The 26,089-nt window shown below is 35.4% G+C and overlaps 5 protein-coding genes across 16 annotated transcripts; 1 reads left to right on the top strand and 4 right to left on the bottom strand.

The window, feature by feature from the left end:
- Positions 1 to 2,498: 2,498 nt before the first annotated feature.
- LOC108073876 (uncharacterized) lies at positions 2,499 to 4,424 on the bottom strand. Of its 2 annotated transcripts, XM_070285575.1 has the most exons (3): positions 4,199 to 4,424; positions 3,365 to 3,723; positions 2,499 to 3,305 (listed from the first exon to the last, which is right to left on the bottom strand). In XM_070285575.1, the coding sequence occupies exons 1-3, from the start codon at positions 4,377 to 4,379 to the stop codon at positions 2,583 to 2,585; spliced, it is 1,263 nt and encodes a 420-aa protein (XP_070141676.1). In that variant the 5' UTR covers positions 4,380 to 4,424; the 3' UTR covers positions 2,499 to 2,582. The 2 variants fall into 2 exon arrangements, with proteins under 2 accessions (XP_070141676.1, XP_017021151.1); XM_017165662.3 differs by lacking the exon at positions 4,199 to 4,424 and having other exon boundaries at positions 3,365 to 3,845.
- Positions 4,425 to 4,695: 271 nt separating this feature from the next.
- LOC108073884 (androgen-induced gene 1 protein) lies at positions 4,696 to 5,568 on the top strand. The gene has a single exon (XM_017165669.3). It carries the CDS (start codon positions 4,727 to 4,729, stop codon positions 5,438 to 5,440), a length of 714 nt encoding a protein of 237 aa, XP_017021158.1. The 5' UTR covers positions 4,696 to 4,726; the 3' UTR covers positions 5,441 to 5,568.
- Positions 5,569 to 7,203: 1,635 nt separating this feature from the next.
- LOC108073787 (5,10-methylenetetrahydrofolate reductase-like) lies at positions 7,204 to 20,207 on the bottom strand. Of its 11 annotated transcripts, XR_011444823.1 has the most exons (6): positions 19,693 to 20,207; positions 19,507 to 19,607; positions 19,025 to 19,430; positions 12,532 to 12,598; positions 12,396 to 12,474; positions 12,024 to 12,329 (listed from the first exon to the last, which is right to left on the bottom strand). XR_011444823.1 is itself a non-coding variant. In XM_041777336.2 (5 exons), exons 1-4 carry the CDS (start codon positions 20,180 to 20,182, stop codon positions 7,462 to 7,464), a joined length of 1,041 nt encoding a protein of 346 aa, XP_041633270.1. In that variant the 5' UTR covers positions 20,183 to 20,207; the 3' UTR covers positions 7,204 to 7,314; positions 7,444 to 7,461. The 11 variants fall into 11 exon arrangements, 9 of the variants coding, with proteins under 9 accessions (XP_041633270.1, XP_070141253.1, XP_070141258.1 ...); XM_041777336.2 differs by lacking the exons at positions 12,024 to 12,329; positions 12,396 to 12,474; positions 12,532 to 12,598 and adding exons at positions 7,204 to 7,314; positions 7,444 to 7,505; XR_011444824.1 differs by lacking the exons at positions 12,396 to 12,474; positions 12,532 to 12,598 and adding an exon at positions 12,774 to 12,951.
- Positions 20,208 to 21,887: 1,680 nt separating this feature from the next.
- LOC108073839 (uncharacterized) lies at positions 21,888 to 23,357 on the bottom strand. Its single transcript, XM_017165619.3, has 3 exons — positions 22,801 to 23,357; positions 22,427 to 22,530; positions 21,888 to 22,363 (listed from the first exon to the last, which is right to left on the bottom strand). The coding sequence occupies exons 1-3, from the start codon at positions 23,291 to 23,293 to the stop codon at positions 21,950 to 21,952; spliced, it is 1,011 nt and encodes a 336-aa protein (XP_017021108.1). The 5' UTR covers positions 23,294 to 23,357; the 3' UTR covers positions 21,888 to 21,949.
- Positions 23,358 to 23,526: 169 nt separating this feature from the next.
- LOC108073865 (methylenetetrahydrofolate reductase (NADPH)-like) lies at positions 23,527 to 25,158 on the bottom strand. The gene is made up of 4 exons (XM_017165651.3): positions 25,040 to 25,158; positions 24,407 to 24,977; positions 24,132 to 24,232; positions 23,527 to 24,060 (listed from the first exon to the last, which is right to left on the bottom strand). The coding sequence occupies exons 2-4, from the start codon at positions 24,975 to 24,977 to the stop codon at positions 23,644 to 23,646; spliced, it is 1,089 nt and encodes a 362-aa protein (XP_017021140.1). The 5' UTR covers positions 25,040 to 25,158; the 3' UTR covers positions 23,527 to 23,643.
- Between the last annotated feature and the right edge of the window lie 931 nt (positions 25,159 to 26,089).

Genomic DNA, 26,089 nt, shown 5'->3' with positions numbered 1-26,089 from the left:
GTTCAATCCGCTTGAGTTTCGGTCCGCTGAAAATCTTTTCAAGTCGCTGGGGGCCAAACGCGCGAAATTCATTTGTTAACCCGGAAGGGATAGGATGACGTCGACTGTCGCCGATGTCGTTGTCGTTGCCTAATCCACTGCAGGCGCGACCCGAGACCCGAGAACCGAGGCAAAAGCTAACGGGAATTGGTAGCAAGGATATAGAATCCAGGATCCGGGACCCGGGACCCAGGACCTGACAGTGTTTGCTTTCGCGAGAAATGATTGATGAAGGTATCGCCGAAGAGTTGAGAGCAAAAGAAGTAGTAGGAAAAAAAATCAAAACAAAAAGGCTGAAGGCTGGGGCCGAGTGTCCTGAAAGGAAAGCCATTTAAATGCAGTAAAGTAAAGCTTTAATATGTGTTTGCCTCTTACAGGGATATTAATGGTGTAAATATACTTAAGAGAAGTTTTAAATAAAGCCCAATTTCTTAACTTGTTTAGTAAAAATAAATACATTTTGAATTATAAAGTTTTATTTGTATATAAATATATTTCTCTCTGCCTTAAAATGCCTCAAAATAATTTTTAAACATTTTTTAAAAAGGAGTTAGAAGTCTGCTGCTGGCAGGTCTCAGATACCGGGTTGGTTACAAAGTCCTGGAACGCTTACAGCTTCAAGTGTCGATCAGAAATTCACTTTGTCCGCTGCCTGGAACTTAATTTCCTTCATGGGTTTTATGTCCCTGGACCTTTTAACGACCCCATAAAGTGATGCGTTTGCCCATCGTGCACAGCCTCCTCCTACTCTTACTCCTCCTCCATCAATCCTGTCGTCGGCTCACCTGCCGTCGGTTTGGTGTCCACTAACTGCTCTCGTTGTAGTGGGCTTTATTTGGTGTTTTTATGGCTAGTTACTCTCGTTTGATGGTATTAACATAATTTATGTATGAACACGAAACTACTAAGCGCACTAACAAAAGCAACTATCTGGCACTCTGCGGGTGAAGGTAACCGAAGGGAAAGGATCAGAGATGGCAGGGATAAAGGTACTGATTAGGTATCCAGTAGGAACTAGTAGGGATTAAATATAAAGTATATATTTCTGGTTTAATTCAACTTGGGAAATTTAATAAAAATTAGTTTAATAATACATAAAATATTTACTTTCTTGTAAACCTTTATTTAATACTTTCTTTAGGTATATTTAGTTACCTAAAATAATTTGTATTTATTTATAAGCTATGCTTGTACCTTAAGGTACCATCTCTAGTAAGGATGCTGGCACCCTGGACTCAAGGTAATAAAGCAATCGTCTCTTGGTTAATTGCTGCCTCTCGAGGGAAACATTGTCCTAAGATGAGAGGAGAGCTGTCAAGGAGGATATTGGATGGGATAGATAGGTTGATGATTTTTCATTTGACTTTTATTTGATTTTAATATAAGCAAGGGAAGGGGTTATTCAGAAATCAGAGATGGGTATTAAAATGAAAACTTTGCGAAAAAACGTAAAATCTTTAATTTAAAATATCTATTAATTATAAAATAAAATATTTATATGCAATTAACATAGTTTTTTTCTATACATATATGTATTCATAGATATATACTCTTGGACACCGGCTGATCCCTTATCCTGGAGCTTTGACTATAACTTTTTGTTGTCATTTTATATCCTGGCAGGGTATTATATATTTTTTTCAGTGAAAAAGTCGTTTCCGACCCCATAAACCATATATATTCTTGATCAGCATCAACAGGGGAATCTTTCTGGCCATGTCAGAAAAAAAAAATTTGTTGAGCCAAAAATTCAAAATTTGATAAGGGGTTACATCATTAAAATTTTCAAAAATTGGCCAAAATTTAAATTTTTTAAAATTAAGAGTTAAGAATGCAGATTTGTTAACCTAATAAAAACCAACATAAAAATGCTTTTTTTATTGAAATTAATGAGTTTTTGGCTTAGTTATTATATTTTAAAGATTTAAATTTCCCAAAAATTAACATATAAATTTATATAAATTAAATTCAGTATGCAGATTTGTTAACCTTATAAAAACAAACTCAGACTAGCTTTCCGAATATAAAATAAGGCACGATTGGGCAAGTTATGATTTATTTCAAATAAGATTTTTTGCAGAGGAAAACTGGAAAGGTATGCAAACTTCGGCTTTTTGAAGATAACTTTCTTTCTTGTATTCTCTTTTTATCAATTTCCTCAACCTTTTACCCTTTAAATTTTAGCTTCCACGCACGACTTTGTATAAAGCGTCGTGTCATAATCGTAAACAAGTCCCGGAGACCGCGACATTTTATCACTAGAACCGTGTGTGTTTGTGTATTCGCAGAGTGGTTAATGGCCATGGACCACTCCGGGCATAAATTAAGGGACCGTTAAGCGTGAGCCAGAGCCAATTACCAAAGTATCCTTTGGTCATTAAACTTAGGGATGTATTATTGCGGGGGCTAGCCCTTAAGCATGGCTAAATAGCTTCGTCTGCAGATGATTTAAGACAAAATCCTGTTTAAAATACTTTTAATTTTTACAGACTTTTTTCTCTCAATTTCAATAAAAGTTATTCGTTAATTTAGGTTACCTAAAGTTATCTTATGACGACAGGTTTCTGGATATGTTCTCCATGTTGCAGGATCTGAAGTCGCAAGCCCTTGCAACCCATTACCTCGGTATTCTCTATGGCCTTCTCCAGGATCACCGACTCCTTCTCCTTGCTGAGTTGCCGCTGCTCCACTCGAAGCTCATTGGCCAGGCAATCCCTGAGATCATCCCTGCCAAAGAACCGAAAATTCACAATGGTCGTATCCCTGGCCAGTTGCTGCAGCAGCTCAAACTGCTCCCAGTACATATCCGCTTCCAGAGTGAAAACGTAGATAACCAGGACCCTTTGATTGCGATCCAGCTCGCCCTCACGCTCACGGATCAAACGGTTGTAGATGGGCACCAGGCCATGGTCACAGGTGGCCAGGTTGTCTATGATCAGCAGATTCGAGCCGCAGTTGGACAGCCCATCGGCAAACTGCCTGACCAGACGGAACTTCATCACCTCGTCGGAGACGACAGTGTTCCAGGAGTACGAGTGGGCATTGGCGGGCCAGGGAAAATTCTGTTTGAGAGCATTAACCGTCAGGGTTTTCCCCACGCCTGGAGGTCCCATTAAAACCACCGAGTGAAAACGCCCATTGCCTGTGAGAGCTCTTTCCATGCGACCCAGAGCCAGCTCCTGGTTGAGAACCTGCTTGCCCATGAGACGGAAAATGTGAGGCAAGTCAAGAGTTTGTTGGCTGCAGGAATCACTCTCGGGAATGTCCTGGATATGTTAACAATTTTAAGGCTACATTTATGCTATTTAAAATGTAAATTACTTACTTTTTCTTTTCCTTGGGAGATGCTCTCCCCCTCGAGACCCACCCATCGCAGGGCGGTGTTCCACAGACTGGAACTTTCCTTAACATCCATCGGATCGCTGGCCATCTCTATGCCCAGAAAGATCAGGAGGAGCAGCACCACCAGCACAGCTGCAAAGGTGGAGAATCCTTGAAGGAGGTGGGAGTGACGACTGGAGCGAAGACGGTCGCGATGTCGCCGACAGCTGGTGGTGTGTAGGACGCCACGCTGGCGGGGATCCTCCTCTTCATCGTTTACATGGAAGTCACCGGCTTGGAGGTGATGGAGGTTGCGGCAGGGAAAGTCCCGGCGCCGATAGAGCTGGATAATGGGTGGCATGACTGAAAGGGGTTTTATTTGTGTAAAAGAAAGGTCCTTAAATTTAAAAAAAAAATATATACTGTATAGTATATATGTTGTGTAATTTATTAGAATTTATTTGGTATTGTTTAGGGTGTGACTATATAAAAAAACAAAAGCTATATTGATAGAAGTTTTAGGTAAGCTTACAGATTTTGTATTTTTAAAGTCTTGTATTTAGTTTATAATATTAAAATTATGAATACTTCAATTTAAGCTTAATCTTCTTTATTTAAACTAATCTAAAGAGCCTAAAAAATACATAGAATTTCCCATAGACTTGCAGACTAGAAAAACAATCCAAACTAAAGACTTAAAAATTGCAAGCGAAGAGTCGAAAACCGGCCAAACTGGTTGCCGGAGGTTGTTTTGATTTTTTTCTTTCAAATGTTTAATGTTTTTTTGTTGTTGTTTTTTGTTGTTTTTTTCGCTGAGCCCACTACCGGAGTTACTCACTCTTAGAGAACCCCGAGAACTCCGCTGAAAACCTCCCTTTTAACCACTCCCCATATATATTTTTTTTTAAGCGCCCGTCCGTTGCGTTGTTTACGTTTAGCGCTGATTTCTTCATTCCACGCCAGTTTGTTTTGATTTTCAAAAAAGGGTCAGCTAGAAAAACTGGATGCCACTTGGCCATTGTTTCCCCTCAACGAGCCTCACCTCCAGGTCTTTATGTGTGTTTTTTTTTTGGGTTTAAAGACTTCAAGTGGGACAAAGGGAAGAGGCTTTGTATGATGATTTTTCTAGCTTTAGACAACATAATTTCTAAAAAGAAATATATATTAAATATTTAAATATTAAAAAAACGTTTTTATATAATTTATTTTAATAAGAGTACCAAGAAAACCGCACAGCTACTTCATGGTACTCTTATTACCATTACTAATCCCATTTACCTCCGCAACGAATCAATAATTTCCCCATTTTCCCTAGATTATGGTTGAGTCTGGCCCACCAAGGGCTGTTCGCAGTATCCCCCCGGAAATGGAGCAACGCAGCTGGACTGGAAATCCGCACAGAGCTGGATTCCTGCTGCACCTGTCCGCCGCCTTGCACCTGGGCTTTGCCATCTACTACGACTGCCGCTATGCCCAGCTGCCGTCCTTGGCTGTGGAGCTTCGTTTGGAGCCACCCATTGGGGGCAAGTTCAAGTACATGACCTTCCTCTCCGGACTCGTGCACTGTGGCTACTATATCCTGGCTCTAAGCTATGACCTTCTAAGGATCCGTGTGCTGCGTCAACTGCGGGACTATGTAATGGCCAGCTTTGTGGTACCACTGGCCCTCACGGTGGGTGTGACCTTTTGGACCCTCTATGCCATCGATAGGGATTCTATTTATCCGCCCATCCTGGACCTCATTTACCCCATGTGGCTGAATCACACAATGCACTCGTGTGTGGTGGTCTACGCCTTGCTGGAGCTGGGCCTCACCCGCCACCGGTATCCCTTGAGGAGAAAGGCCTTTGCAGGGCTTGGAGCCTTCATGGCCGCCTACTTGGTGTGGATCCACTTCCTGTGGGCCATGACTGGAATCTGGGTGTATCCCTTCTTGGGGGCCCTGGCGGGTTCCTTGCGGTTCCTTTTCTTTGTGGCGATCGTTGGCTTTGGATTCGGATACTATCTGATGGGGGAATGGATTAACAAAGTGATTTGGGGGCGACCAAGTGGGGATAGAGGAAGGAGTTTTAGAGGGTAAACCCCGATGGAAGTTGGAAACTAGGCTTAAGATATTTCAAAATTTATAATAACCTTTACTTGTAAAAATGTAATTTATTAATATGATATACAAAATAAATATGATATAATATATAAAACAACTCAAAAGTTCGTTTAAATTTTACTTTCTTGTAAGTAAAATGAGGCTTTTTATAATTTTGTAACTAAATTTAGTTACTTATGGAGGTAAGTAGCTACATTTAATGTCAAAACTACATACATATAGCTTGAAAATTAAAATTAACACCGATTGTTTGTATAGAAAACTATATTTAGTCCAAGTAAAGTTCAAGCTTGACTAATTCTAGATGCCAGGTCTACAGGCCCAAAACCCAAAAGCGGTTAAAGGGATAGAAAAGCAATGCGAAAAACTTAAAGTAAATAGAATAGAAGTTTGCTTAGTATTTTATATAAAACCTAAATAGAAACCCTAATGCTAAAATAAAATTTAAACAAGAAAACCAAACAAACCGAAGGCGACCTTGTGCCCAGCTGATCTTTCTAGCCAAAAATCCAACACCAGATGTTATGGCCAAATAATGACTAAGGGGTGAGGGGTCACATAAAACACCGTATCGTAATTATTTGTTTGTTTTCCTTTGGCGGTGCAGTGCAGATCTCGAAGATAGGTATCAAAGCCATATGGTGTGGTCAATGAAAGAGGGTCGAAAAATGATATTAGATTACTTTCAGCGGAATTGTTTGATTTTTAGTTTGAAATAAATTAAGTAAGGGAGAAACCATTAGTAATTCATAGAGAATTTTACAAAAAATGAATTACTATAAATAAATATTAATGTTAAAAGAATTAGAATACATTTAAAATTTATTATGGTTAAAACCCTTGCAAAAGGTTGCCTTCTTTATTGAAATCAATAAACTAAACTATTAAGGCTTTAACAATTATTTTTATGGTTAATTATTTTGTTCACCTATAAGTTTATAAATTAATTGCAAAAAATAGTTAGAGCTTTAAGCATTGAGTTGATTTTTAACCAGAGAAAGTCTCGTGAGCACTTTAAGAGAACTAAGCTACGGCTTAAATGAACCAAAGAGCTCAAGAGAGCAGCGGCTTTCAGGGGTTTGTTTTGCATTGCCACTCTCTTTGAGTTCACTTGTTTTGAGTTTTTTTGAGCCAAGTTTAAGCCAAGTTAATTGGAGTATTTAGCTTTAACTAATAAAAATTAACCAAAAATTAATAAAAAAATATAAAACTTTTTTTTAAGGAGTTTCCAGGCCAATTAAAGTATCTTAAAATATAAGAAACCAAAGTATAAAGCAACACCTTTGCTTTTTCATTTCACAGGCCTGTCTTTACTGTTTTTCCTTACCTTAACTTTTACCCCCCTTTGTCTTGTTCTTGGTGCCCAAGAATTTTCTCTAATGACTTAAACGCGGTAACCACTAAAAACATTTACGGCTTGTATGGATGGCCCCCGCCCCGCCCTGTTGTTGTTCACTGGCAACCACATCCAACAAATTTAAGGTAAAAGCTACAATCTCTCCTTTATTTTCCACACCTCCAAAAGCCTTTTGAAAGTAGTCACATTTTTGCGCAAAATTTTCCCCTAAAACCGCAAGTAGAAAAGTCATTAGACGCCAAGAATTTTAGCGGCATGGAGAAGCTGTGAAATGAAAGGATTGAGTTTATGGTTTGGTTTAACTTGAAGTTTAATTTATTTTTCAAGTGTTTATGTTGGAGGTATAAATTTAAGAGCGATAAATATATAATTTGTTAATAGGTATGGTTTTTATAAATTTTTTATATGTTTATTTTAGAAAGCAGGAATTTGGTTTAGGTTAAACTTTTCTATTCCAAATGTGTTTAAAATTAGAACGTCGCTACAAAGCTCCCTGCGGGAAAATATATAAAATAAATGTATGAAATATTTTCTTATTAAAAAAAGGGGGTTAATATATATATTCTTAATATATAATAAGTAATATATTATATATATTTTTTCAAGACAAAAGTTAACTTACTTTTTATGGAATTTGTTATCACGTCAAGTCATCACGTAGTTTACATTGTTTGGCTGGATTTTCTTAGAAAAAAAAATTATAATAAAATATAAAAAAATAAATTGTAATCATAAAAATCATAATAGTACAATTTAAGAATAATAAAATACAATATTAATAACAAAAAACTAAAGTTTAAACATATTTTCTTACTAATTTGTGGTATTTTAGTCTCTATCCCTCCTGCATATATTAAAATCCCCCAAATTTTAAGCACAAATAAGACTTGTATTCTGCTGCTAATATTAAACAAAAGGATTAACAAATTCCCTAAAAAATCAATTTACTTTCAAGTTCCAAAAAACAATGGCTGCTGTTCATGTTATTTGAACTGCTTGTGTATTTTGCAAATTCGATTCCCCCGAGTTGAGACAGCACGCGGTAGGTAATATTTATATTGCGTGAACCACTGTATTTGCTTTTCACAGAGAGTGTGTGTGGGTGTGTGGTTGTGTGGTTGTGTGGTGTGTGTGTTCCCAGGACAGGATTTTGATGGACAGGATGGTCCTCGGTTTGGGGGTTTTGGGGGTTTGCGGGGGACTTCAGGGATAGAGACACGTGCGTTGCCAAATATATCCGCTGTAAGCCCCTTTGTTTGTCCTTGTTTCTTTATTTTTCATACGAATCGGACTTATCCCTTTTCGTTTTTTTTTTAGCATATTTATTTGAAATTCGATTTTATCCCCGATTTCGACAGTTGCTCACTGGCTGTGTCGCCTAATTCCGCAGTCAGGACATCACACGCACATGCAAATTCGAGAATAACCAAATTGAGGCAGGCAAATCCTGGGATTTTTGTTATCCTAGTTACAAAAATTAAAGTCCTATTTGTTGATATGTGTTTAAGGGGGTTTTTTGACTTTATCTTAAATTTCTTAATAAATTATATATCTTTTTTTTCCAGCTAAAGCTACCTTTCAAGGACCTTTCCTTTAGCTTCAAGGACCTGGCCAATTGCCGGCTGCAGGATGCAGCACGCAAAGGTCAGCCCAAGGACAAACACCCAACGAGGTGCACCAAAATCCAGCTTCCCTATTAAAATCGATATTTAGTGCCACAAGCAGTGATGCCCAAGGCGAGGGGAGAAAAGGATATAAACAAAAAGGATATGCAGCTAGTCTGTAGTAAAAATTAATTTTAAAATATATTAAATACATTTTTTTAAGGATTTTAAAATTTTGTGCATTGAAAACTCTGCATTTCAAGTGTTTTTAGTAATTTAATATAATTTTGAAATATATTTCTATAATATTTTTAGCACCCCTAGAAGTCCTTTTAAGTCTCCTTTGCACTTCATAAACTTTTAGCCACATCCTCAAGATCTCCTAGCTTTTTTTAGCCACCAACTTTGGCCAACACTATGCCGATTCTGGCGAATCTGGCGAATGGGGCGTGGCAAGAGTATTTGCATTAAATTATGCGACGAGCTGCGGAAATGTTTGGCATCAAATGAAGAAGGGGCTAGCCGGGGGTTACAACGCAGACAAAAAAAAATATGTAAAAAAAAAAAAATGTAGGAAAACCCTGGAACAAGGCAGTACTGCGCACCGTTAAGTGCGGCGGAAGCAATTTTACTCTTCAGCTCTGGGAAAACCAAAGAAGGAAATATAAGGAAAGCAGCCACAACATCGCATAAACAACAGCAGTAAAATAAGAAGAAGGAAAATTTAATAGAAATCCTTGAAACATCTGTGAACCGCTCACTTAGCCCCCCGTAAAAAAAATATGTAAAAAACAAAACACACACGAAATATATATATATATATTTATATATCACTCTTGTATTTGAATACACACACACACAGGTAAGTGTGTGTTGGCTCGCATTTGTAATTGTTTCCTTTGCTGCTTTGAGCTTTTCATGTATGGCACACACTGTGTCACCGCCTAATCCTCCAACTCATCTACCTTACACTGGGAGAAATAAGTAAACTAACATTGAAGAAATAATTTAAATATTATAAGAAAATTATTAGGAAGAGTTAGGTGGAGGATTTTAAAAAAGAAAAAGCTTTTAACTACAGAATATATTTTCTTCTCTTTTAGAATTTATATTAAAATATATTTGAAACAAAAATAATAAATATTAAAAAAAAGGAATATATTTAAAAATATGAAAAATATTAAAAAATAGCTAAAATATAATTAAAATTATTTGGAAGAGTTATTTTTAAAAAATATAATAAGGAAGAGCAACTACAGAATATGTTTGCTTAATCTAGAAAAAATTTCTATATTTTTTAATAATATATAACATATTCCAAAAAAATGTATAATTTTTTTTTCCATAATAATATTATATCTAGAAATATTTTCCTTATTTTTTAATAATGTATGTATATTCTAAAATTTTATAACCAACATTATTTAATATATATTTTTCCAAGTGCTGCATTTAGCCAAGTCCGTCGTCTCCCACTGCATTTTAATCGTCGTCATTATGGCCATAGGGCTGGGTGTAATTTTCACATTCATTTCGTTTCACTCACTGTTTTTTACCAGCATTCATTTCAAAGTACTTAAAAAAGGGGGAAAAATATTTGAGAACTTAATGCTAGACAGCAAAGGTAAAAGGAACACTAGATCAAAAATGCTACACGAAACCTTGACTAAGACTACAGGATCAATGTTTTATGTATAATTTAAAATTCGAAATATAAAAAAAATTTATATATATTAATAGTTCAAAAAATTGAAATTAAAATTGTATAAAATCAATAATTTCAATAAAGTTAATATTTTAAGAAACCAAAAAGTATAAATTACAAAAATTCCTAATCCTTATAAAACAATAATTAATAATAAGGTATTATAATTTTAGTCAGAAGCTTTTTTTTCAGTGAAGGAGTCATTTCCGACCCTATAAATCATATATATTCTTGATCAGCATCGACAGGCGAGTCTTTCTAGCTTTGTTTGCTTAAAAAAAAAATTTTGATAATTTTTTCAAAAAAAATCAAAGGGGTTACATCATTAAAATTTTCAAAATTTCACAAAAAATTAAATTTTTTACAATTTAATATTTAGTATGCAGATTTGTTAACCTACAAAAACCTAGCACAGAAATGCAATCCGAATTGAAATTAATGTATTTTTTACTAAGTTATAATATTTTTAGACTTTAAATTTCTTTAAAAAAGAGCCTTAAAAAAATATATTTTTAAAGCCCTATAATTCGCATATTTTAGGTCTTCTCGAAGGGGAAGATATATCTTTGGCTTTTCAAAACTTAGTTTATATTCTTGTTTAATATAAAATAAATATATTATTTAAAAAAATTTTTAATTAAATACTTTTAATAGCAGCAAGTTCCCAAATTCCATAGTTTTTTCTAATTTTCTTAAAATCTTTAAAAATATTAAGAAACCCCCAAATCTTCCCTTCCTTTTCAAACCTTCAAGGAACCCCCGACTTCAAAATAATTATGTCCATTTGTATGACCAAGCTGTTCGTCATCTCCGGCAGCCATTACACCCTTTTCAGTATCCCAAGGCGAAATGTACTCCACAGATGACCTACAGCATCCCACTATCCCTATTCCGCCTTCCTCCTGCTCCCTCCTCGCATTAAAACAAATCGACACTTTTCTCCGAGAGTAAACTTTATGGGGTCATCGGTGTAGAGATATTGTACCCAAGTTCCATCTTGGACTTTTTTGTGCTTATTAACATAATGACCAAGGAGATGGAACGGACATAAGGCCAAAATGGGCATTACAGGGGCAGCCGAGCAAGAACTAGGAGAAGTTGTCAAATAAACCAGAGCAGAGCCAGAGCTGTGCGGCCAATATTTCTACTCATTATGCTAATAAGTTCGCACAAGACTGACGCTTGGGTGAAGCGAAATGGTTCAGTGGATAAAATTTCAAGGAATTTTGTAAGGAAATAAATTTTAAATCAAGTTGAAAGTATTCTATATACAAGTTTGAGACAAGAGAAGCTATTTAAAGTTTAAAGAAGAAACCAGTAGATAAATAGGTTATTAAAAAATATTAAATATTGAATGATATAATTATTTAAAATATTTTAAAATCGTTAAAAACCATTATGTTTCAGGCTTTATGAGTATATGTTAAAAAATAACTAATTACTTTAAATTTAAACGATATTTTACATATATATATTTTTATTTAAAGCTATGGCAGGTGGAGTATTAAATAATAATCGGTTTTCTTACAAAATAAAAGCTGATTTTTTTAAATATATAATTTTTCTGTATTTTAGAAATCATTAAAAAATCTAAACAAAAATTCTAAAATCATAAAGAATGAGAATATATTTATTTTTATATTTTAAATATTTCTATATTTATATATATATTTCTTATAATGTTATCTTTCAGTTGTTTTTATTAAAATATTAAAAACTTGTTTAAAAAAAGGATCTATATTTATTTATGGTATAACTATAAAATAATATTTTTATTTGTATATTCTTTACTTTAAAAAACACATTTGTTTATAAGAATATATTTTTATAAATTTATATTATAAATATACCCTTTCCCTTGAATTAACGACTATTATCTGTAATAAAGCTGCCTTTTGTATTTAATTTCTTAATTTTTTTAATGTCTACCCCATTAAATTACAACCTTTAGCATTATTAATATCACTCGTTATTTTTTTTTTTTGTTTTGTATTCCCAGCCATGCTCTATTATTATTATTAATTAATTTTAATAAGCTCGTGGTCAATTCATGTGCATGAAATTGCATTGAACAATCTCGTCACTCGGACAGGGAGAAGCCACGCGATGATCCAGAAGTCACGTAGCCCAAGACACGTTGCCCCGAAAGGCGGGATCTTTAGAAGTCGTCACCATTGAGCCGTGACGTAGAACGATAACCTAAAGGACAGACACGTATGTATATAGTGCTTAAAAAAAACTCTGCGGTTACGTCAAAGAAGATACTTTTGTGTGTCATTATTAAAAGCCAGGTAAATTTGAGAATAATTATCCAGACATTGACGTGGGCGCCCTTTGTTCCGGTCTAAAATCATGCATTATTAATCAGTTTTAAAGTGTATAATATATTACAAATTCTTACACAAATTAAATATTTAAAGTAAAGATTTCGTAATCTATTTTCTGTATTCTCCGAGACATTTCTTTCCCTAAAAAAATCAAAGAAAACATATAAGTAAGTATGACAAAAATTATAGTCCCGTCCCTAGACAATCGGTCTCCAATTTAAAATCGCCATCGGCTCTCTGGTGACTAACAGTACTTTTTCTGGTCTGGTCTGGTCTGGCCGCTGTTAGGGGCCCCAATGATAATTATCCGACGAACCTTCAACTCGCGTGCTTGTTGCCGGGCGACCGACAATCGGCCAAAACCGGTCGATGACTAATCACAATCAGGCGATGTTGTGAAAAGTGCCGCGATCTCGATTGCAATTGTATGGATCTTGATCGGATCGGTCTCTCGGTAACAGTTAATCACTAGCTGAAACCGAACAGGGAATGCTCTAGAGAAGTACAGAAAATATATTTATAAAATGATATTTTAATGTTTTCTTTGACGAAAATTATATAATTATTATATATATTAATTTAAAAATAAATATTACAGTTTACAGAAAATAATATTTAGATATAGATACCAAATAGTTAAATATTTTAACAATTTAAAGTTCAAGCGAAAACTTGATGGACTTTTCATTAGAATGTCTTTCAGAGAACCGCTTATAAAAGGAACTATTTATTTATTATTTATATATAATATAAATATCTAAATTTCTCCTATATTTCAGTAGAGTATCCATAGATCTATAAATATTTTTGCTCTGAACCTTTAATAGCATGTATTAATTCGCAATTTCGCCTCGACATGGGCGTCTCTCTCTATATTTTCAAGAGGAAACAGAGTGTAACTTTTCCACCTTTTCTTAGCTGTAAAATATAGTAAGCTTACACCATTCTTTTCATGATTTTTAGATTTTAAAGCAAAGATCTAGTTGTAATTTAAATTGAATTTAAAATCTTAATAGCTACGCCAGTGTATGACCGTCCAACCGCAGCGGGAATAGAAATCTCACGCTGCCGTCAGCTTGTCTGGCGCGATTTCAGTTCAGCCTTTGTTGTTGTCTTTTTTTTTATTTTTTGTATTTTTTATTTCTTGTTGTTGCTTAGTTTTATTTGCAGTTAGCCGTTGCCGTGTAATTGCAGGCAAAAAGGTGGCACAAATGTCGTTTTTCCCTCTCCCTCAGATTTGAAAAACCCCTTTTATGAGGGCCCTAGAGATGGTCATGTTTTGAATTGGGAAGATATGATTTTTATACATTTTTAAATATTAAAATAAAATAAGAAACTAAATTTAAAAAATATAAAAAATATAAAAACAGATCAGGCAACATTAAAACATAAGAATATAGCTTATGTACCCATAAAATAGTTAAGAAATTCTACCAAAATTAGCTCAGTTTTCAATAAATAAAAATATATTTTAATAACTTCTAGCTGTAGGAATATAATTTAAGTTCTTAGAAAATTAGGAACAGCTTCTTTTGAGGCTGTTAGTTGATATTTTTCATCATTAAAAACATCTAAAAAATGGTTTTAATATTTAAAAAATTATTTAATTGAGATTTTGGTATGTAAGCATTGTTTTTATACGACTTTTAACACAATTGATCAATGTTTGTAATATTTCTCTAATGTTTTTAATTATGTATTCATTTTATATATTTTTTTTAGTTTTAAGGAATTTTACAGTCTTGCTTAAATTATTTAAACTGTTTAAACAATAACTCAAACTATCAAAAACCCTTTTATTTGCATTATTCATTTAGATAAACCTTGACTTTAGTGACATCTCTAGCTTTTGCTTTTCTGCACCTGCATGTTGCTTGTTGTTGTGGCCATTTTCGTAGAGGCTTACGTAAGCTCGCCAAGGCGGCAAAATGAAATGAAATTGTTGTAATGGGCGATTCTCATTGCGGCACGCTACCCAGCAATTTTCAAGCAAAAGCCCGCTCCTATGTACTATGAACAATAAATAACCAATTCCGCATTCAGTGAGATGTGAAAATTAACATTATAACAAGCTGTTAGCCTAGCCTAGCCTATTTTTGATCTTAACAGGGTTTCTTTTTTAAGATAAACTTTATAAAATGTTATAGTTAATATAAATTATTATTGGTAAAATATAACAAAGCCACTTTTTCTATGGGATATTTCCTTAAATTAATATTTAGCTACATTTTGTTGTGGTGGAAAATCAAAATTGAATAAGTTTAAAACTGAGAAAAGCTTTTCTGAAACAGTTTCTTAAGGTTTAACAATTTATTTTTATTTTTAACAGAATTTTTTTGTTAATTGAAAATTTTTAAAATTTCAAAACTAAATTAAAAAAGGTTACACAATTTATTGATATTTTTTAATACATTTTATGATACATAAGTTTAATTAAAAGAACTTTTATTAAAAGTTTTATATTTATTATATTTATTTTTGTTAATTCTAATATAACTCTTATATTATATTATTTAATATTTAAAGACTTAAAAAAACTTCAATATATTTATATTATAAATTTTATTTTAAAACATTTTTAATCAATTTTCTACACGAAGTAATTGTTTAGCTTCAGCCGTCAAAAAATCTCGGCAAAGGCAAACCATTCAACATTTCAGCATTCAGTTATTTCAAGCCAAATAAATTCTGCTACTCAAATCTATACATATTAAACAAAATAAAAACAAGAAAACAAAAACAAAATATCATTTTGGTAAAACAGCTGTTGCCGCTGCAGAAGCACCGCGAATCTTAACTCGAAGCGAAAGCTAAATGGCAGCCCGGGTGCGAATTGCGTCAGAGATCGTGTGAAAAGCTAATGGACGAGCCGAATGCCAAATTCAATTTACAATTTCCCCGCAAACTGCCCGAGATTTTCTCCCCCCTTTCATTTCGATTTCAGTGCAGCTTCCGATTTGGCCTGCCGCGCTGCCTGCCTGCCTGCTTTTCATGCTTTTCATGCTTGCCAATTCCGCGGCCATCTTTCACTTGCCGTTGTCGCGGCCACACACATCCCTGCCTGCACCTGTGTGAGTGCCTCGTGGGTGTGCCAGTGTGTGTGTAAGTATGGAAGAGATGCAACAGCACCCAGAGATGCAAAAGAAAAAAGATCAAAAGACCTGGCTGCAGCAAGGCCCTGGGTCCCTAAAAGGAAAGTTAAAAGGGGTATATTGGGCACACAAAAAATAGCTAGAAACCTGTACAAGGTTTTATAATAATCTGGCTTGAAATTTATATTAGATATCATTTCAAAAACTAATTTAAAAAATATTTTTTTTAATATTAATGTAACTTTTATATAGCATTTATGTACTCTTGTCATTAAAAACTGGAAAATCAATTTTAACTATTTCTAAGGTAATAAATTAATATTAGAAATTCTAAACGAAATATTTTTCGAAGGAAAAACACGCTAGGACATCAAATTCAGACAAATTTTTAAGGCTTATTAATTATAATTGTGGGGAAAATTAACATTCCATTATATTTTATTGGCTAAATTCTGAGTAATCGAAGAGTATATGAGAACATGCTAATATTTGTGGCAGATCGATAATTTAGATAAATATTTAAATATTATTAAAAAATCATTTAAAAATATTTTTATTTTTAATTTTAATTAATTTGATTACTTGGGTAACCTAGCTCAGTTTAAGCCTTTAATTGTAGCACCAGTTTAGTTTTAAACAATTATCTTATTTTGAGAACTTAAATGATATTTTCAAGACCTGAAAAATTATTATTGCTATTATTTAAAGAGTATTAATATTATTAATTATTATATATATATTTATAAAGATTTTAAATTATAATAAATATCTTAAGAAAATTTAGTTTTTCTTATTTCTTAAATTATTTAAAACTAAAATTCTGTGTTTTTTCATTTAAAATGATATTTTCCTTTAACAATTATTTTAAAATAAGCTTCCATATACAATTTCCTCTAAAAAACTTTCAGAAAATGTATGTTCCCTTTAAAAATTATTTTAAAATCAACTTCAAAATACAATTTCCTCTAAAAAACAATCTCCAGGATATATCCCCTTCGATCCCATTACATCCCCCCATAATGCCTGCTTACGTAGCTTGTTGATGTTTTCCTCTAGCTGACTCTTCGTTGACGTTTGTTTATAATTTGCGTAGCGCTTCGATTTTATTATTTCTGTTGCTTCCTTCTGAAAATAATCATTTTATTTTTGATCGCTCTCGACTCTGGGCCATAAATTATACCACCAAACGGAACATGTGTGCGTGTGTTTGTTCCTTGGAAGGTAAATGAAATGAAATTTCCCCCCAAGAGGCAAGTGCCCGAACATAAATATATGTATCTTTACACATTTACACTTGGATTTTTGTAGGGTTTCAATTTGAAAATCTACCATAATTATTTTAGTTTATTTCCAGTAATTTCAGATATTTAATTTCTTAAATTTTAATATATATTCTATCTGTAAGCTTTAACTTTCAATCGTGTAGAGCCTCAATTTAAGTCTTCGTTATTTTGTTCGGGCTGCAAATTTAATTAAAAAATTGTAACAATTTGCCGTAAATTTCACATGAGCTTTGGCCAATTTAGCCGTTGCATGCGTTCGGTTCGTGTACGAGTATCTGTATCTACGGAAGAGTATCTATGTATGTATGTATCTATGTCTATCAAGTGTGTGCGTGTGCGAGTGTGAGTCAATTTAGTACGCACACGGACGTGCTACACGATGGCGTATGCAAATTGCTGTGGGGCAGGTCGCAAAGTAGCATTAATGTCGGTGTTGCCGTTGCAAAGCCGTTCAAGAGCATGGCTGCAAGTGCACTTGGAAAAATTTACACTGATTAAATAAGACAATAAGTAAAGGTAACAAGCTTAAAAACAGATAAAAAATAGATACATCTTGTAGATAAATTTACAGAATATTCGTATTTGCTTGCTTTTTCTATTGTTTAACCAAATTTTAGGAAAAATCCTTCTTTAAACCACAAAATATATTATAAATTAACCTATTTTGTACTGTAAATTAAGTTACAATAAATTCTAAGAAAATGATTACATTTTTGGCAAACAAATTCACAAAAAAAATGCCACATGCTGGCAATAGCGTCATCAGAACAACCAAAAAATTACAATGAACGCCAAAAGAAAGATCAATTGCCAAAAAGTAGTATTCACAAAATATATATAGTACATTATATATAAATATTTCTTATTGTAAACAATTTTCATTGTATTTTATTTGGTGCAACTTTTTTGCTCTCTTAATGCAATTATTTTAGTTAAACTTTACTTGATCCTCTCTTGAGTGATCTTAGCCAAGCAAAGAACAAAGGGAAAGAGCAGCCCTCTTAAGAGCTGGTACTCTTAAAAACCTTTAGACTAAAGCGATCACTCAAGAGAAAAAGTCTTTAATTATAAATCTACATTTTTCCCTAACAAGTTTTTAACTTTTTGATAAAACATTTAATTTAATTCTTTTTCTTTAAATATTAATTCGTAAAAATATTGTTAATAAACAACAGTTTCCTAAATTATAACCAAATCCTATATCTCAGCAGCTGACTGTATTTTCTGCCTCTCTCTTCGGTTTTACCTAATTTACGCTCACTCAACTACTCTTTGATCGCTTGTTCTCTTGAGCATTTTAAACTAGTACTCTTAATATATGTATGAGGGTTTTAAATTGCAAAAAGAGAGTGAGTAAAAGAGTGAGAGAGGTTTGGAGAGAGTGTAATATTGCTAGCGCTCAGCTGGTTCTGCTTTGAGATCTGCCAGCTGATCGCTGCTTCTGCCAGCTCCGCTGCCGCAGAGAAACGTGAACGTGACTCTTGTTTTTTTTTCTCGTTTAATTTTTATTTTTCTTATTGTCTCTTTTTCTCTTTTTTTGTTGTTGGTTTTCCTCAGCTCCTTTGTTCGTTGGATCTTTTGCCAGCCTCCCCGCTCCTCATCTTCCTCTCTCATCTTTGGCAAACTTTTTTATTGCCTCTGCCGCAGTCTCTGCTGCTGCTGCTGCTACTGCCTCAGTTGACTGCAGAGGCTGAGGCTGAGGCTGATCTTTTGCTTTAGCAGCAAACACACACACACACCACCATGGCATAGAGGCTTGCTTTTTGGTCTTATTTATCGTAGATTTCCTCATTTTACGCTTATTTGTTTTGAAATAAAATTAAACGACGCATGGCAAATCAAGAGGCAGCAGAAAAACACACAAAAGGGGGCCAAGAGGAGGAAAACCAAATGAACCGCAGCAGAAATGCATTTCTTCGATCGATCGGGGGGTATAGGTTTCACAAGGAAAAGGTAAAGGAAATTATAAAAATAGTTAAAAATTAATGTGAAACTTGTTAAAAGAATAATAGATTTTAAATTGTTAAATAAACATAATTCCTGGTCATACATGTCGTATGAGCAATATGATTTTTTTTTTTTAACCTGCAAAAATTGGTCTTTTCTTGTTTAACTTCTAAAAACAAAGCTATTTTCTTGTTATTTGAAATATTTTGAATTTAGAATTTGGCTTCTTAGTAATTTTAACTTACCTCCGAACAGTTTTTGTTGCCGAAGTTCCCTTAGCAGGCCTGCCGTAGCTCCAAAATTGTTGAGCGTAAAAATTTGAAATCCATAAACTTGTATATCTGCCTTTAGAATTTGACAAATAATATTTACGTTGATGCGAACAAACAAATTTCGAATCAAATGCGGATCTGTCCTAACGTCCTTTTCAAACTTATTGCCCATCTTAGCCAGTTTTTCATGCAATCTAGGCGGTAATCTGGCTCCTTGCTCCTTCTCTATTGTCTTGTATTTCTTGAAGGATTCGTGGGCTGCAATTCCTACCATTATGGGAACCGTAATGCCCGCTGCCCGGACTTTTTTCACGTAGTCTATAATGATCTCTGGTCGGTAACAGGCCTGTGTGATGATGCAATCCGCTCCAGCATCCACCTACAGCGGAAATTATTAGATAAGTTTTTTTATATTTTATATTTTAAATGTTAATATATTATATTGCATGTCCCACCTTTTCTTTCAGGTAATGCAAGTGAATCTTAAGATCCGGAGGTTCCCCTTCGGCTATATTATATCCCTCTGGAAAACCAGCCACACAGACTGTTGCTTTATCTGAAAAGAAGGATTCCATTTAGTGAATTAAACTATACAAATTCAAGTAATATATTAACTAATAAAAACAGTATAGATGTCTTACCTTTGAACTTTTCCTTTGCCCTCTCCACAATAGTTTTGCTATATGCATATGTCTGATTTTCATAGATCGTACTCCCCCTTAACGCCAAAACATTGCTAAAGTTAAGATCCAGGAACTGATCCAATCTTTCATCGTTTAGTCTATAAAGAGTCAAGTGCGGCATCACGGGTATTTTGGAGGCTAGATGCTTGGCTAGCTGCAGGCTATCCACCCGGCCTAAGGGCTCCACATCCCAGGATGACTTGGCTAACCAGGCTATGCTGACGAACAGGGGCATAAACGGCAGAAGGCGGTTTAAGTTCAGGCAGACGGGAATCCCATCGGTATGGGGCATCACCTCTATGCCATAGTAGAGACGCTGTTGTAGCTGTCGTCCTTCGATAAGCGGTCCAATCCGCGGCTCCTTTACTCCGTGCTGTTTGGAGGCAAAGGTCACGCAGGGCACATACGAGAAGAAGTTCTGGCGGGGTGAGTCGACAAAGTGAGCCATGGTTGGTAGTTCGTTTAGATCTGTCAGATTTATAGTGATTGCTGATCTGCCCTGACTAATATAGTTCGACACGCTTCTTGCTGTAATTATTCGATACTTTAAAGTTGTGATTTAGGAATGGTATTTTGTATTTGAATACCTATTTATATTTTAATTAATTTATTTATTGATTATGTAAAACTGAAGATAATAAGGTTTTCCAGAAAAAAATATTCAATTCTTATATTTTTAACTCTTGGCTTTAAATTTTTAAATTTTTAACCATTTAATTCTTTTATTTTACATTTTTTTCCCCCTTCTAAACACCAAACAAGAACATATCCCAAGAGTTATATCGATTGACATATACGTCGTATGCGCAATATGCGCATTGTCCATTCTAACGGCGTCATTTGTTCGGCTTAATTGCCGATAAATAATTGCGAAAAGCGGAGTTTGCAAAACACAACCCCAAAAACTCAAGCAAAACGCTGTAAAAAGAAAAACGTAGGAAAATTCGCATTCGCACATCATTTTTCAGGCCCAAGCGACAGCTGCAAAAATAAGCAAAAAGAAAGAAAACAGCGGCGGATGAAACCTTTTAGTCCCCGATTCCATCTGTGTCATCTGGGGGCCAAACCGGAGGAAGTCAACCCCTTGGAAATGCACTGGGAAAAATAGGGGTATAGGGAAGTAACAGGAAATTATAATAAAGAGGAAGAAGTTTTCTGTAGAAAAATTGATTAAAAAATGAGGTAATAATACAGAAATTAATTTATATATTTATATTTAATTATTATTTTGTTTATATATTTTAATATTTATTTATTTATTATAATATTTATTTTTTATGTTTTTTATTTTAATTCATTTTAAAAGTAGGTCTTAATTTTAGATAAAAATATTTAAATACTTTTCTTAATATAGTTTCCCTTCTATCATTTCTTAATCTATTTACATACCAAAGAAATTATTTTATAAATATAACAAAACTTTGATTTAATTGTCAAAAATATTCACATATTTTCAAAACATTTATTATCATTAATTTTGTTTCAAAAATACCTTGAAATATATTTCAAAAGGAACCCCCTTTTTATCCCAGTGTCTCATCTTGGCACTTATCCCTTCTCCATGGCCGATCAACCGCAAGTTACAAATGTCAAATGTTGTTTTTGTCAAAAAAGAAACCTTTCACAGTGGGGCGGGGGACATCAACACCCCTGTTTGTCCTGATGGCAAGTCCCCCGAGGAAGGTGCGGTGATGCAACAGTTATATTATTCGTCAAAAAATATATATTTCTACGCACTTCTTCCGCTGTGATCCGTGACATTGACTGACATTGATGACGCACCAAGAGCCCGAAAGGATCTGCAACATTCGCATATGCAAAAAGGGAAAGGCGCAGAGGAAGGGTTTCTAAGATCCATTCATCAAGTGTCGCTTTTGGGCCAGCTGCAGGACTCGAGCCCCGGCCATTAGCCATGTCAGTCTCAGTCATTTGTTATTGTTCGACTGAAGAGCATGGTCAAGGGAAAAAGGGGTTGTCATTTGCCTTCATCTGTCTGTTCTCTCCTTTTTCCTACTAAAGCCAGCATTATGAATCCTAGACCACATCCGCATCCAATCAAAGCAGTCAAGTTATGCTCTTTTCGTTACAGATATTATCATAAATAATATGTATTTTACTATTAGGATTTGTTATACAGGAAGTAATTTTGGAAGTGTGTTTTTATAGCCTCAAACTGAATTTATTTTCAAATCATTTCCTAAAGTTCAAGCGAGACTTAATTGGAGTTTCCTAGCTCTGTTTCCTTGTTACCAAATAATTTTTGAAGATGAAGTTCCTTTAGCAAAGCTTCAACAGCTTCAAAATTGTTCATGGTAAAGATTTGGAAGCCAAATACATTTAAATCAGCCTCTAGAATACTTCTTATAATATGAACATTGAGGCGAATAAAAAATCTTTTAGTTAGGTCAGATTCACTCTGAATCTGGACAAGTTCCTGGCGTAAATCGGGTGATAGTTTGGCCCCTGTTAAATTCTCCATGAAGGTGTATTTAGTGAAGCTCTGGTGAGTCATAATTCCCACCATGATGGGCACCGTAATGCCAGCTGCCCGGACTTGTCTCACGAAACGGATAATGGCCTCAGGTCGATAGCACACCTGGGTGATGATGCAATCTACACCAGCAGATATCTGTTAAAATAATTATAAGCTTAGGTTTAATTTCTTTAAATTTAATATATATTTTATACTCACCTTTTCTTTCAGGAATTGTATGTGACTTGTTAGATCTGGCTCTACCCCTTCGGTTATATTATTATAGCCCTCTGGAAAGCCACCCACGCAGATGGATATTGTATCTGGAAATAGGGAAATCCCCTTGGTAAATTTAAAACCATAATTCAATTGGTAATAAATATTTCTTAGAAGAGTAACTAAGCTACCTTAAATTTATTTTTAACAATGATTAATTTACGCTTTTCAGAGTAGTAAATAAATTATATTTTCGCGCTTTTTAGGTGATTATTCACAAAGGGAGGCGTGACAATGAGATAAGCTACAGGTTTCGAGACAAATATATATATATATATATAAATATTTATATATTTTATTTTTAGTTTAAAACTTACCCCCTGACCTTCTTTTCGCTCTTTCCACAATAGATTTACTTATGGTATATTTCTGTCCCGAGTAAACCGAATCTCCCCTTAAGGCCAAAACATTGCGAAAGTTAAGATCCAAAAACTGATCCAACCTTTCATCATTTAGCCTATAGAGGGTCAAGTGCGGCATCACGGGTATTTTAGAGGCTAGATGCATGGCCAGCTGTAGGCTATCCACCTGGTCTATGGGCTCCACATCCCAGTAATTCGGGCCCAGCCAGACCAGGCTAACGAATATGGGCAGAACCGGCAGGAAGCGGTTGAAATCCAAGCAAACCGGCTGGCCTCTAGAACGTGGCATTATTTCCAAACCATAGAAGAGACGCTGCTGTGCCTGCTGCTCGGCAATGAGTGGTCCTATGCGCTGCTCCTTAACCACGTGCTGTTCAGGGGCAAAGGTCACGCAGGGCACGTAGGCCAAAGGATTTGAACCCGAGGAGGCCGGCGTGCAGTGGGCCATCGACAGACAGATGCTAGCACGTTCACAGATCGTTGAAAACTGGCAGTGCCACTCGGATTATCAGCGATCAGCACCGATCTAACCTAACGAATATAGTAGAGCTCGACTCGCTGCCGAGTTTTCTATTACGAAATTAGAACGGCTTGCTTGTGAGAGCGTATCTCAAAAGCTGATAACTTCTTTGATCCCAGTTTAATTTTTTCTTCTATTTTTCTTTTTGAAATATTTAATAGTTGTCAAAGTTTAAAAGCCATATTTTAATAAATTCATATCAAGAATTTAAATTGAGAACACTTGTAAAATTTAGCTTTGACTTTCGGTAATTTAGATATCCCTAAGCAATCCTACTATTAGGACACCTCATTAAATAATCCAATTTTTTGTAGCTCCTTGAGAGTAAGATGAACACTTCCGAACCTGTTGAGAGTGAAGAAGACAATGCCCCAGACGTCATCGCAGGCGGCCAGGACCTCGCAAATGAGACGAACGTTGTAGTTGACAAAGAATTGGCTAATTTGATCTGAATTCTGGCTGGGATCCGTCAATATTTCACACTGAAGCCGTTCAACTTCTTCTGCCAGATCCGGCGGAAGTTCAGCCTCGCCCTTTTTAATCATATTTTTGTAGCAGGCGTAGGTATCGGGAGCCATGATGCCAAGCAGGATGGGAACTGTAATGCCCGCCGCCCGGCAATCCTTTACGTACTTGATGATGGCATCCGGCTTGTAGCACATCTGAGTGATGATGCAGTCGGCACCGGCTTCGACCTGGAAAGGAAAATGTATTTTTTAGAGTTCAGTTTTGATTTAAACTTAAGTCAAGAGGTTGGGCAACTCACCTTTGCCTTCATAATCTTCAAGTTTCGCTCCATATGCTCCGGAGTCCTTTCGCTGCGGGTGTAGCCATCTGGGAAACCAGCCACGGATACAGATATTCTATCTGTAAAGAAAAGGTTCAACTAGGAAAGGAAAACTAGGAAAAGTCTCAAGAGTCTTTAAGGTCATATTATGTGTGCATTAAGCTCAAGTCTTGTGTAAGAATGTTGGAACTTCTAGTCTCAGTTTTGAGCTTCTTTTTTGAAAGCAAAAACTAGCTCTACACTGGTTAACTTACCTCCAAACCTGCATTTCGCAAACTGTGTCAAATCAGCCGAGAACGTAAACTCCTGCTTAGGCTCTGCATCATCACCTCGCAGGGCCAATAGATTCTTAAATTCCAAGTCCAGGAATTGATCCATCCGCTGCTTGGACATTCGATAACAGGTGAGATGCGGCATTGTGGGTAATCGCTTAGCCAAAAGCTTGCACAGCACAATGCAGTCCACTTCACTGATGGGCTCCACATCCCAATAGCGTAGGGAATGCCAGACGACGCTGACAAAGATGGGCAGCACCGGCAGGAAGGTATTAAAGTCCAGGTTCACAGGTTCCTTTCGGGTACGGGCCAGTACCTCAATGCCGTAGAAAAGGCGTCCTTTTTTCTGCTGCTCAGCGACCAGCGGTCCGATTCGCTGCTCTCCGCCTCCATTCTGGCCAGGGGCAAAGGTCAAGGTGGGGTTATACGTACACGAGTTGCGGTTTTGACCTTGACCCTGCTGGCCATCTTTCGGTAGCATTTGAAACGTCTGCAACGATCGAAACGCTCCCAAGCTGGCGAATCGTCGAATAACAACAGCTCCCGCCATCTGCAAGTGACCTTATCCAGCTGGAGGCCCGCCCGAAATTCCTGTTTGAATTTAGAACTTACGTTAAGGTATACTTTCCTGAGGCAATAGCTTCGACAGTCCAGGTTTAGGAATGATTAACAATTCAAAACAAAGGGATTTCGAGGGGTTTTTGTGTTGGAAAAATCAAAGAACACTTTGGAATTTAATAATTTGAATGAGTTCTAAGGGAAATATTAAACAAACCTGCATCTATAGGAAGAAAATCTTAAAATCTTCAGCTTCATTCAATGTGCCTGACATGTGCTTAGTCTTGTATATATAACATATTTTTACATATATGTGGGAGTGCCTTGGAACCTGTTTTTAGTCTTTGTCGGAAGGCCGTTCTATATTTAAATCTTTGAAGATATATCCATGAGGGAAGATCGCTCCATTTAGAGCCATAATACTTAGGGCACACATAAATGTGACAATGAAAATATGTTGGAAATCATTTCGTTTTGGGGGAAAGTGAAATATTAAAATAACTTAAAGTTAACCAAGAGAAGCGACAAGTATTTGGGAATTGGAAAACTGATTAGTAGACAAGGAAAATATGTCGGAAATTATTCTAAAAGCTTCAGTTTTAATTCAAGTTAACCCCAAAACTTACCTTTCGACATTGCTTTGCTATATTTCCATCCTAAAGTTGAAAGGCTAATGACTTCATGAAAGAAAAATGAGTTCAATAACCTCTCTTGGCTTCATTGAACCTTCTCAGCAGATCCTTTCTAGTTACACCACACAAAAGGTCCTTAAGAAAAGAACTTCAATCAAGGTGTAGAGCTAGAGGATTAACCCCAGGACGTGCTGGGCTTAAGGAAAATTACATTGTACCGGCTTCGATCTTAATGCCTGATTGAAGGACCTCCTCCAAATTAGCTAAGCCTCTGCAGATTGATGATGGGGTCACCTGCTGCGCCAATGGCGAAGGGTTTCCTGCTTTATTACTGCCATATTTTATATTTTATTTTCACAAAAAGCAACCAGGGATTAAATTACTGCGCGAGATGCGAAGAAAAATCTTTGATGAAATGGGTCTGGGAAATGGGAATGAAACTGCGTGCTCTCCGGGGCACACGCATGAAGAT

This window comes from Drosophila kikkawai, chromosome 3L (assembly GCF_030179895.1).
Source record: "Drosophila kikkawai strain 14028-0561.14 chromosome 3L, DkikHiC1v2, whole genome shotgun sequence".
Classification (NCBI taxonomy): Eukaryota; Metazoa; Arthropoda; class Insecta; order Diptera; family Drosophilidae; genus Drosophila; species Drosophila kikkawai.
Note: the sequence above shows the minus strand (reverse complement) of the source record. Positions and strands in the feature narration are given on the sequence as shown.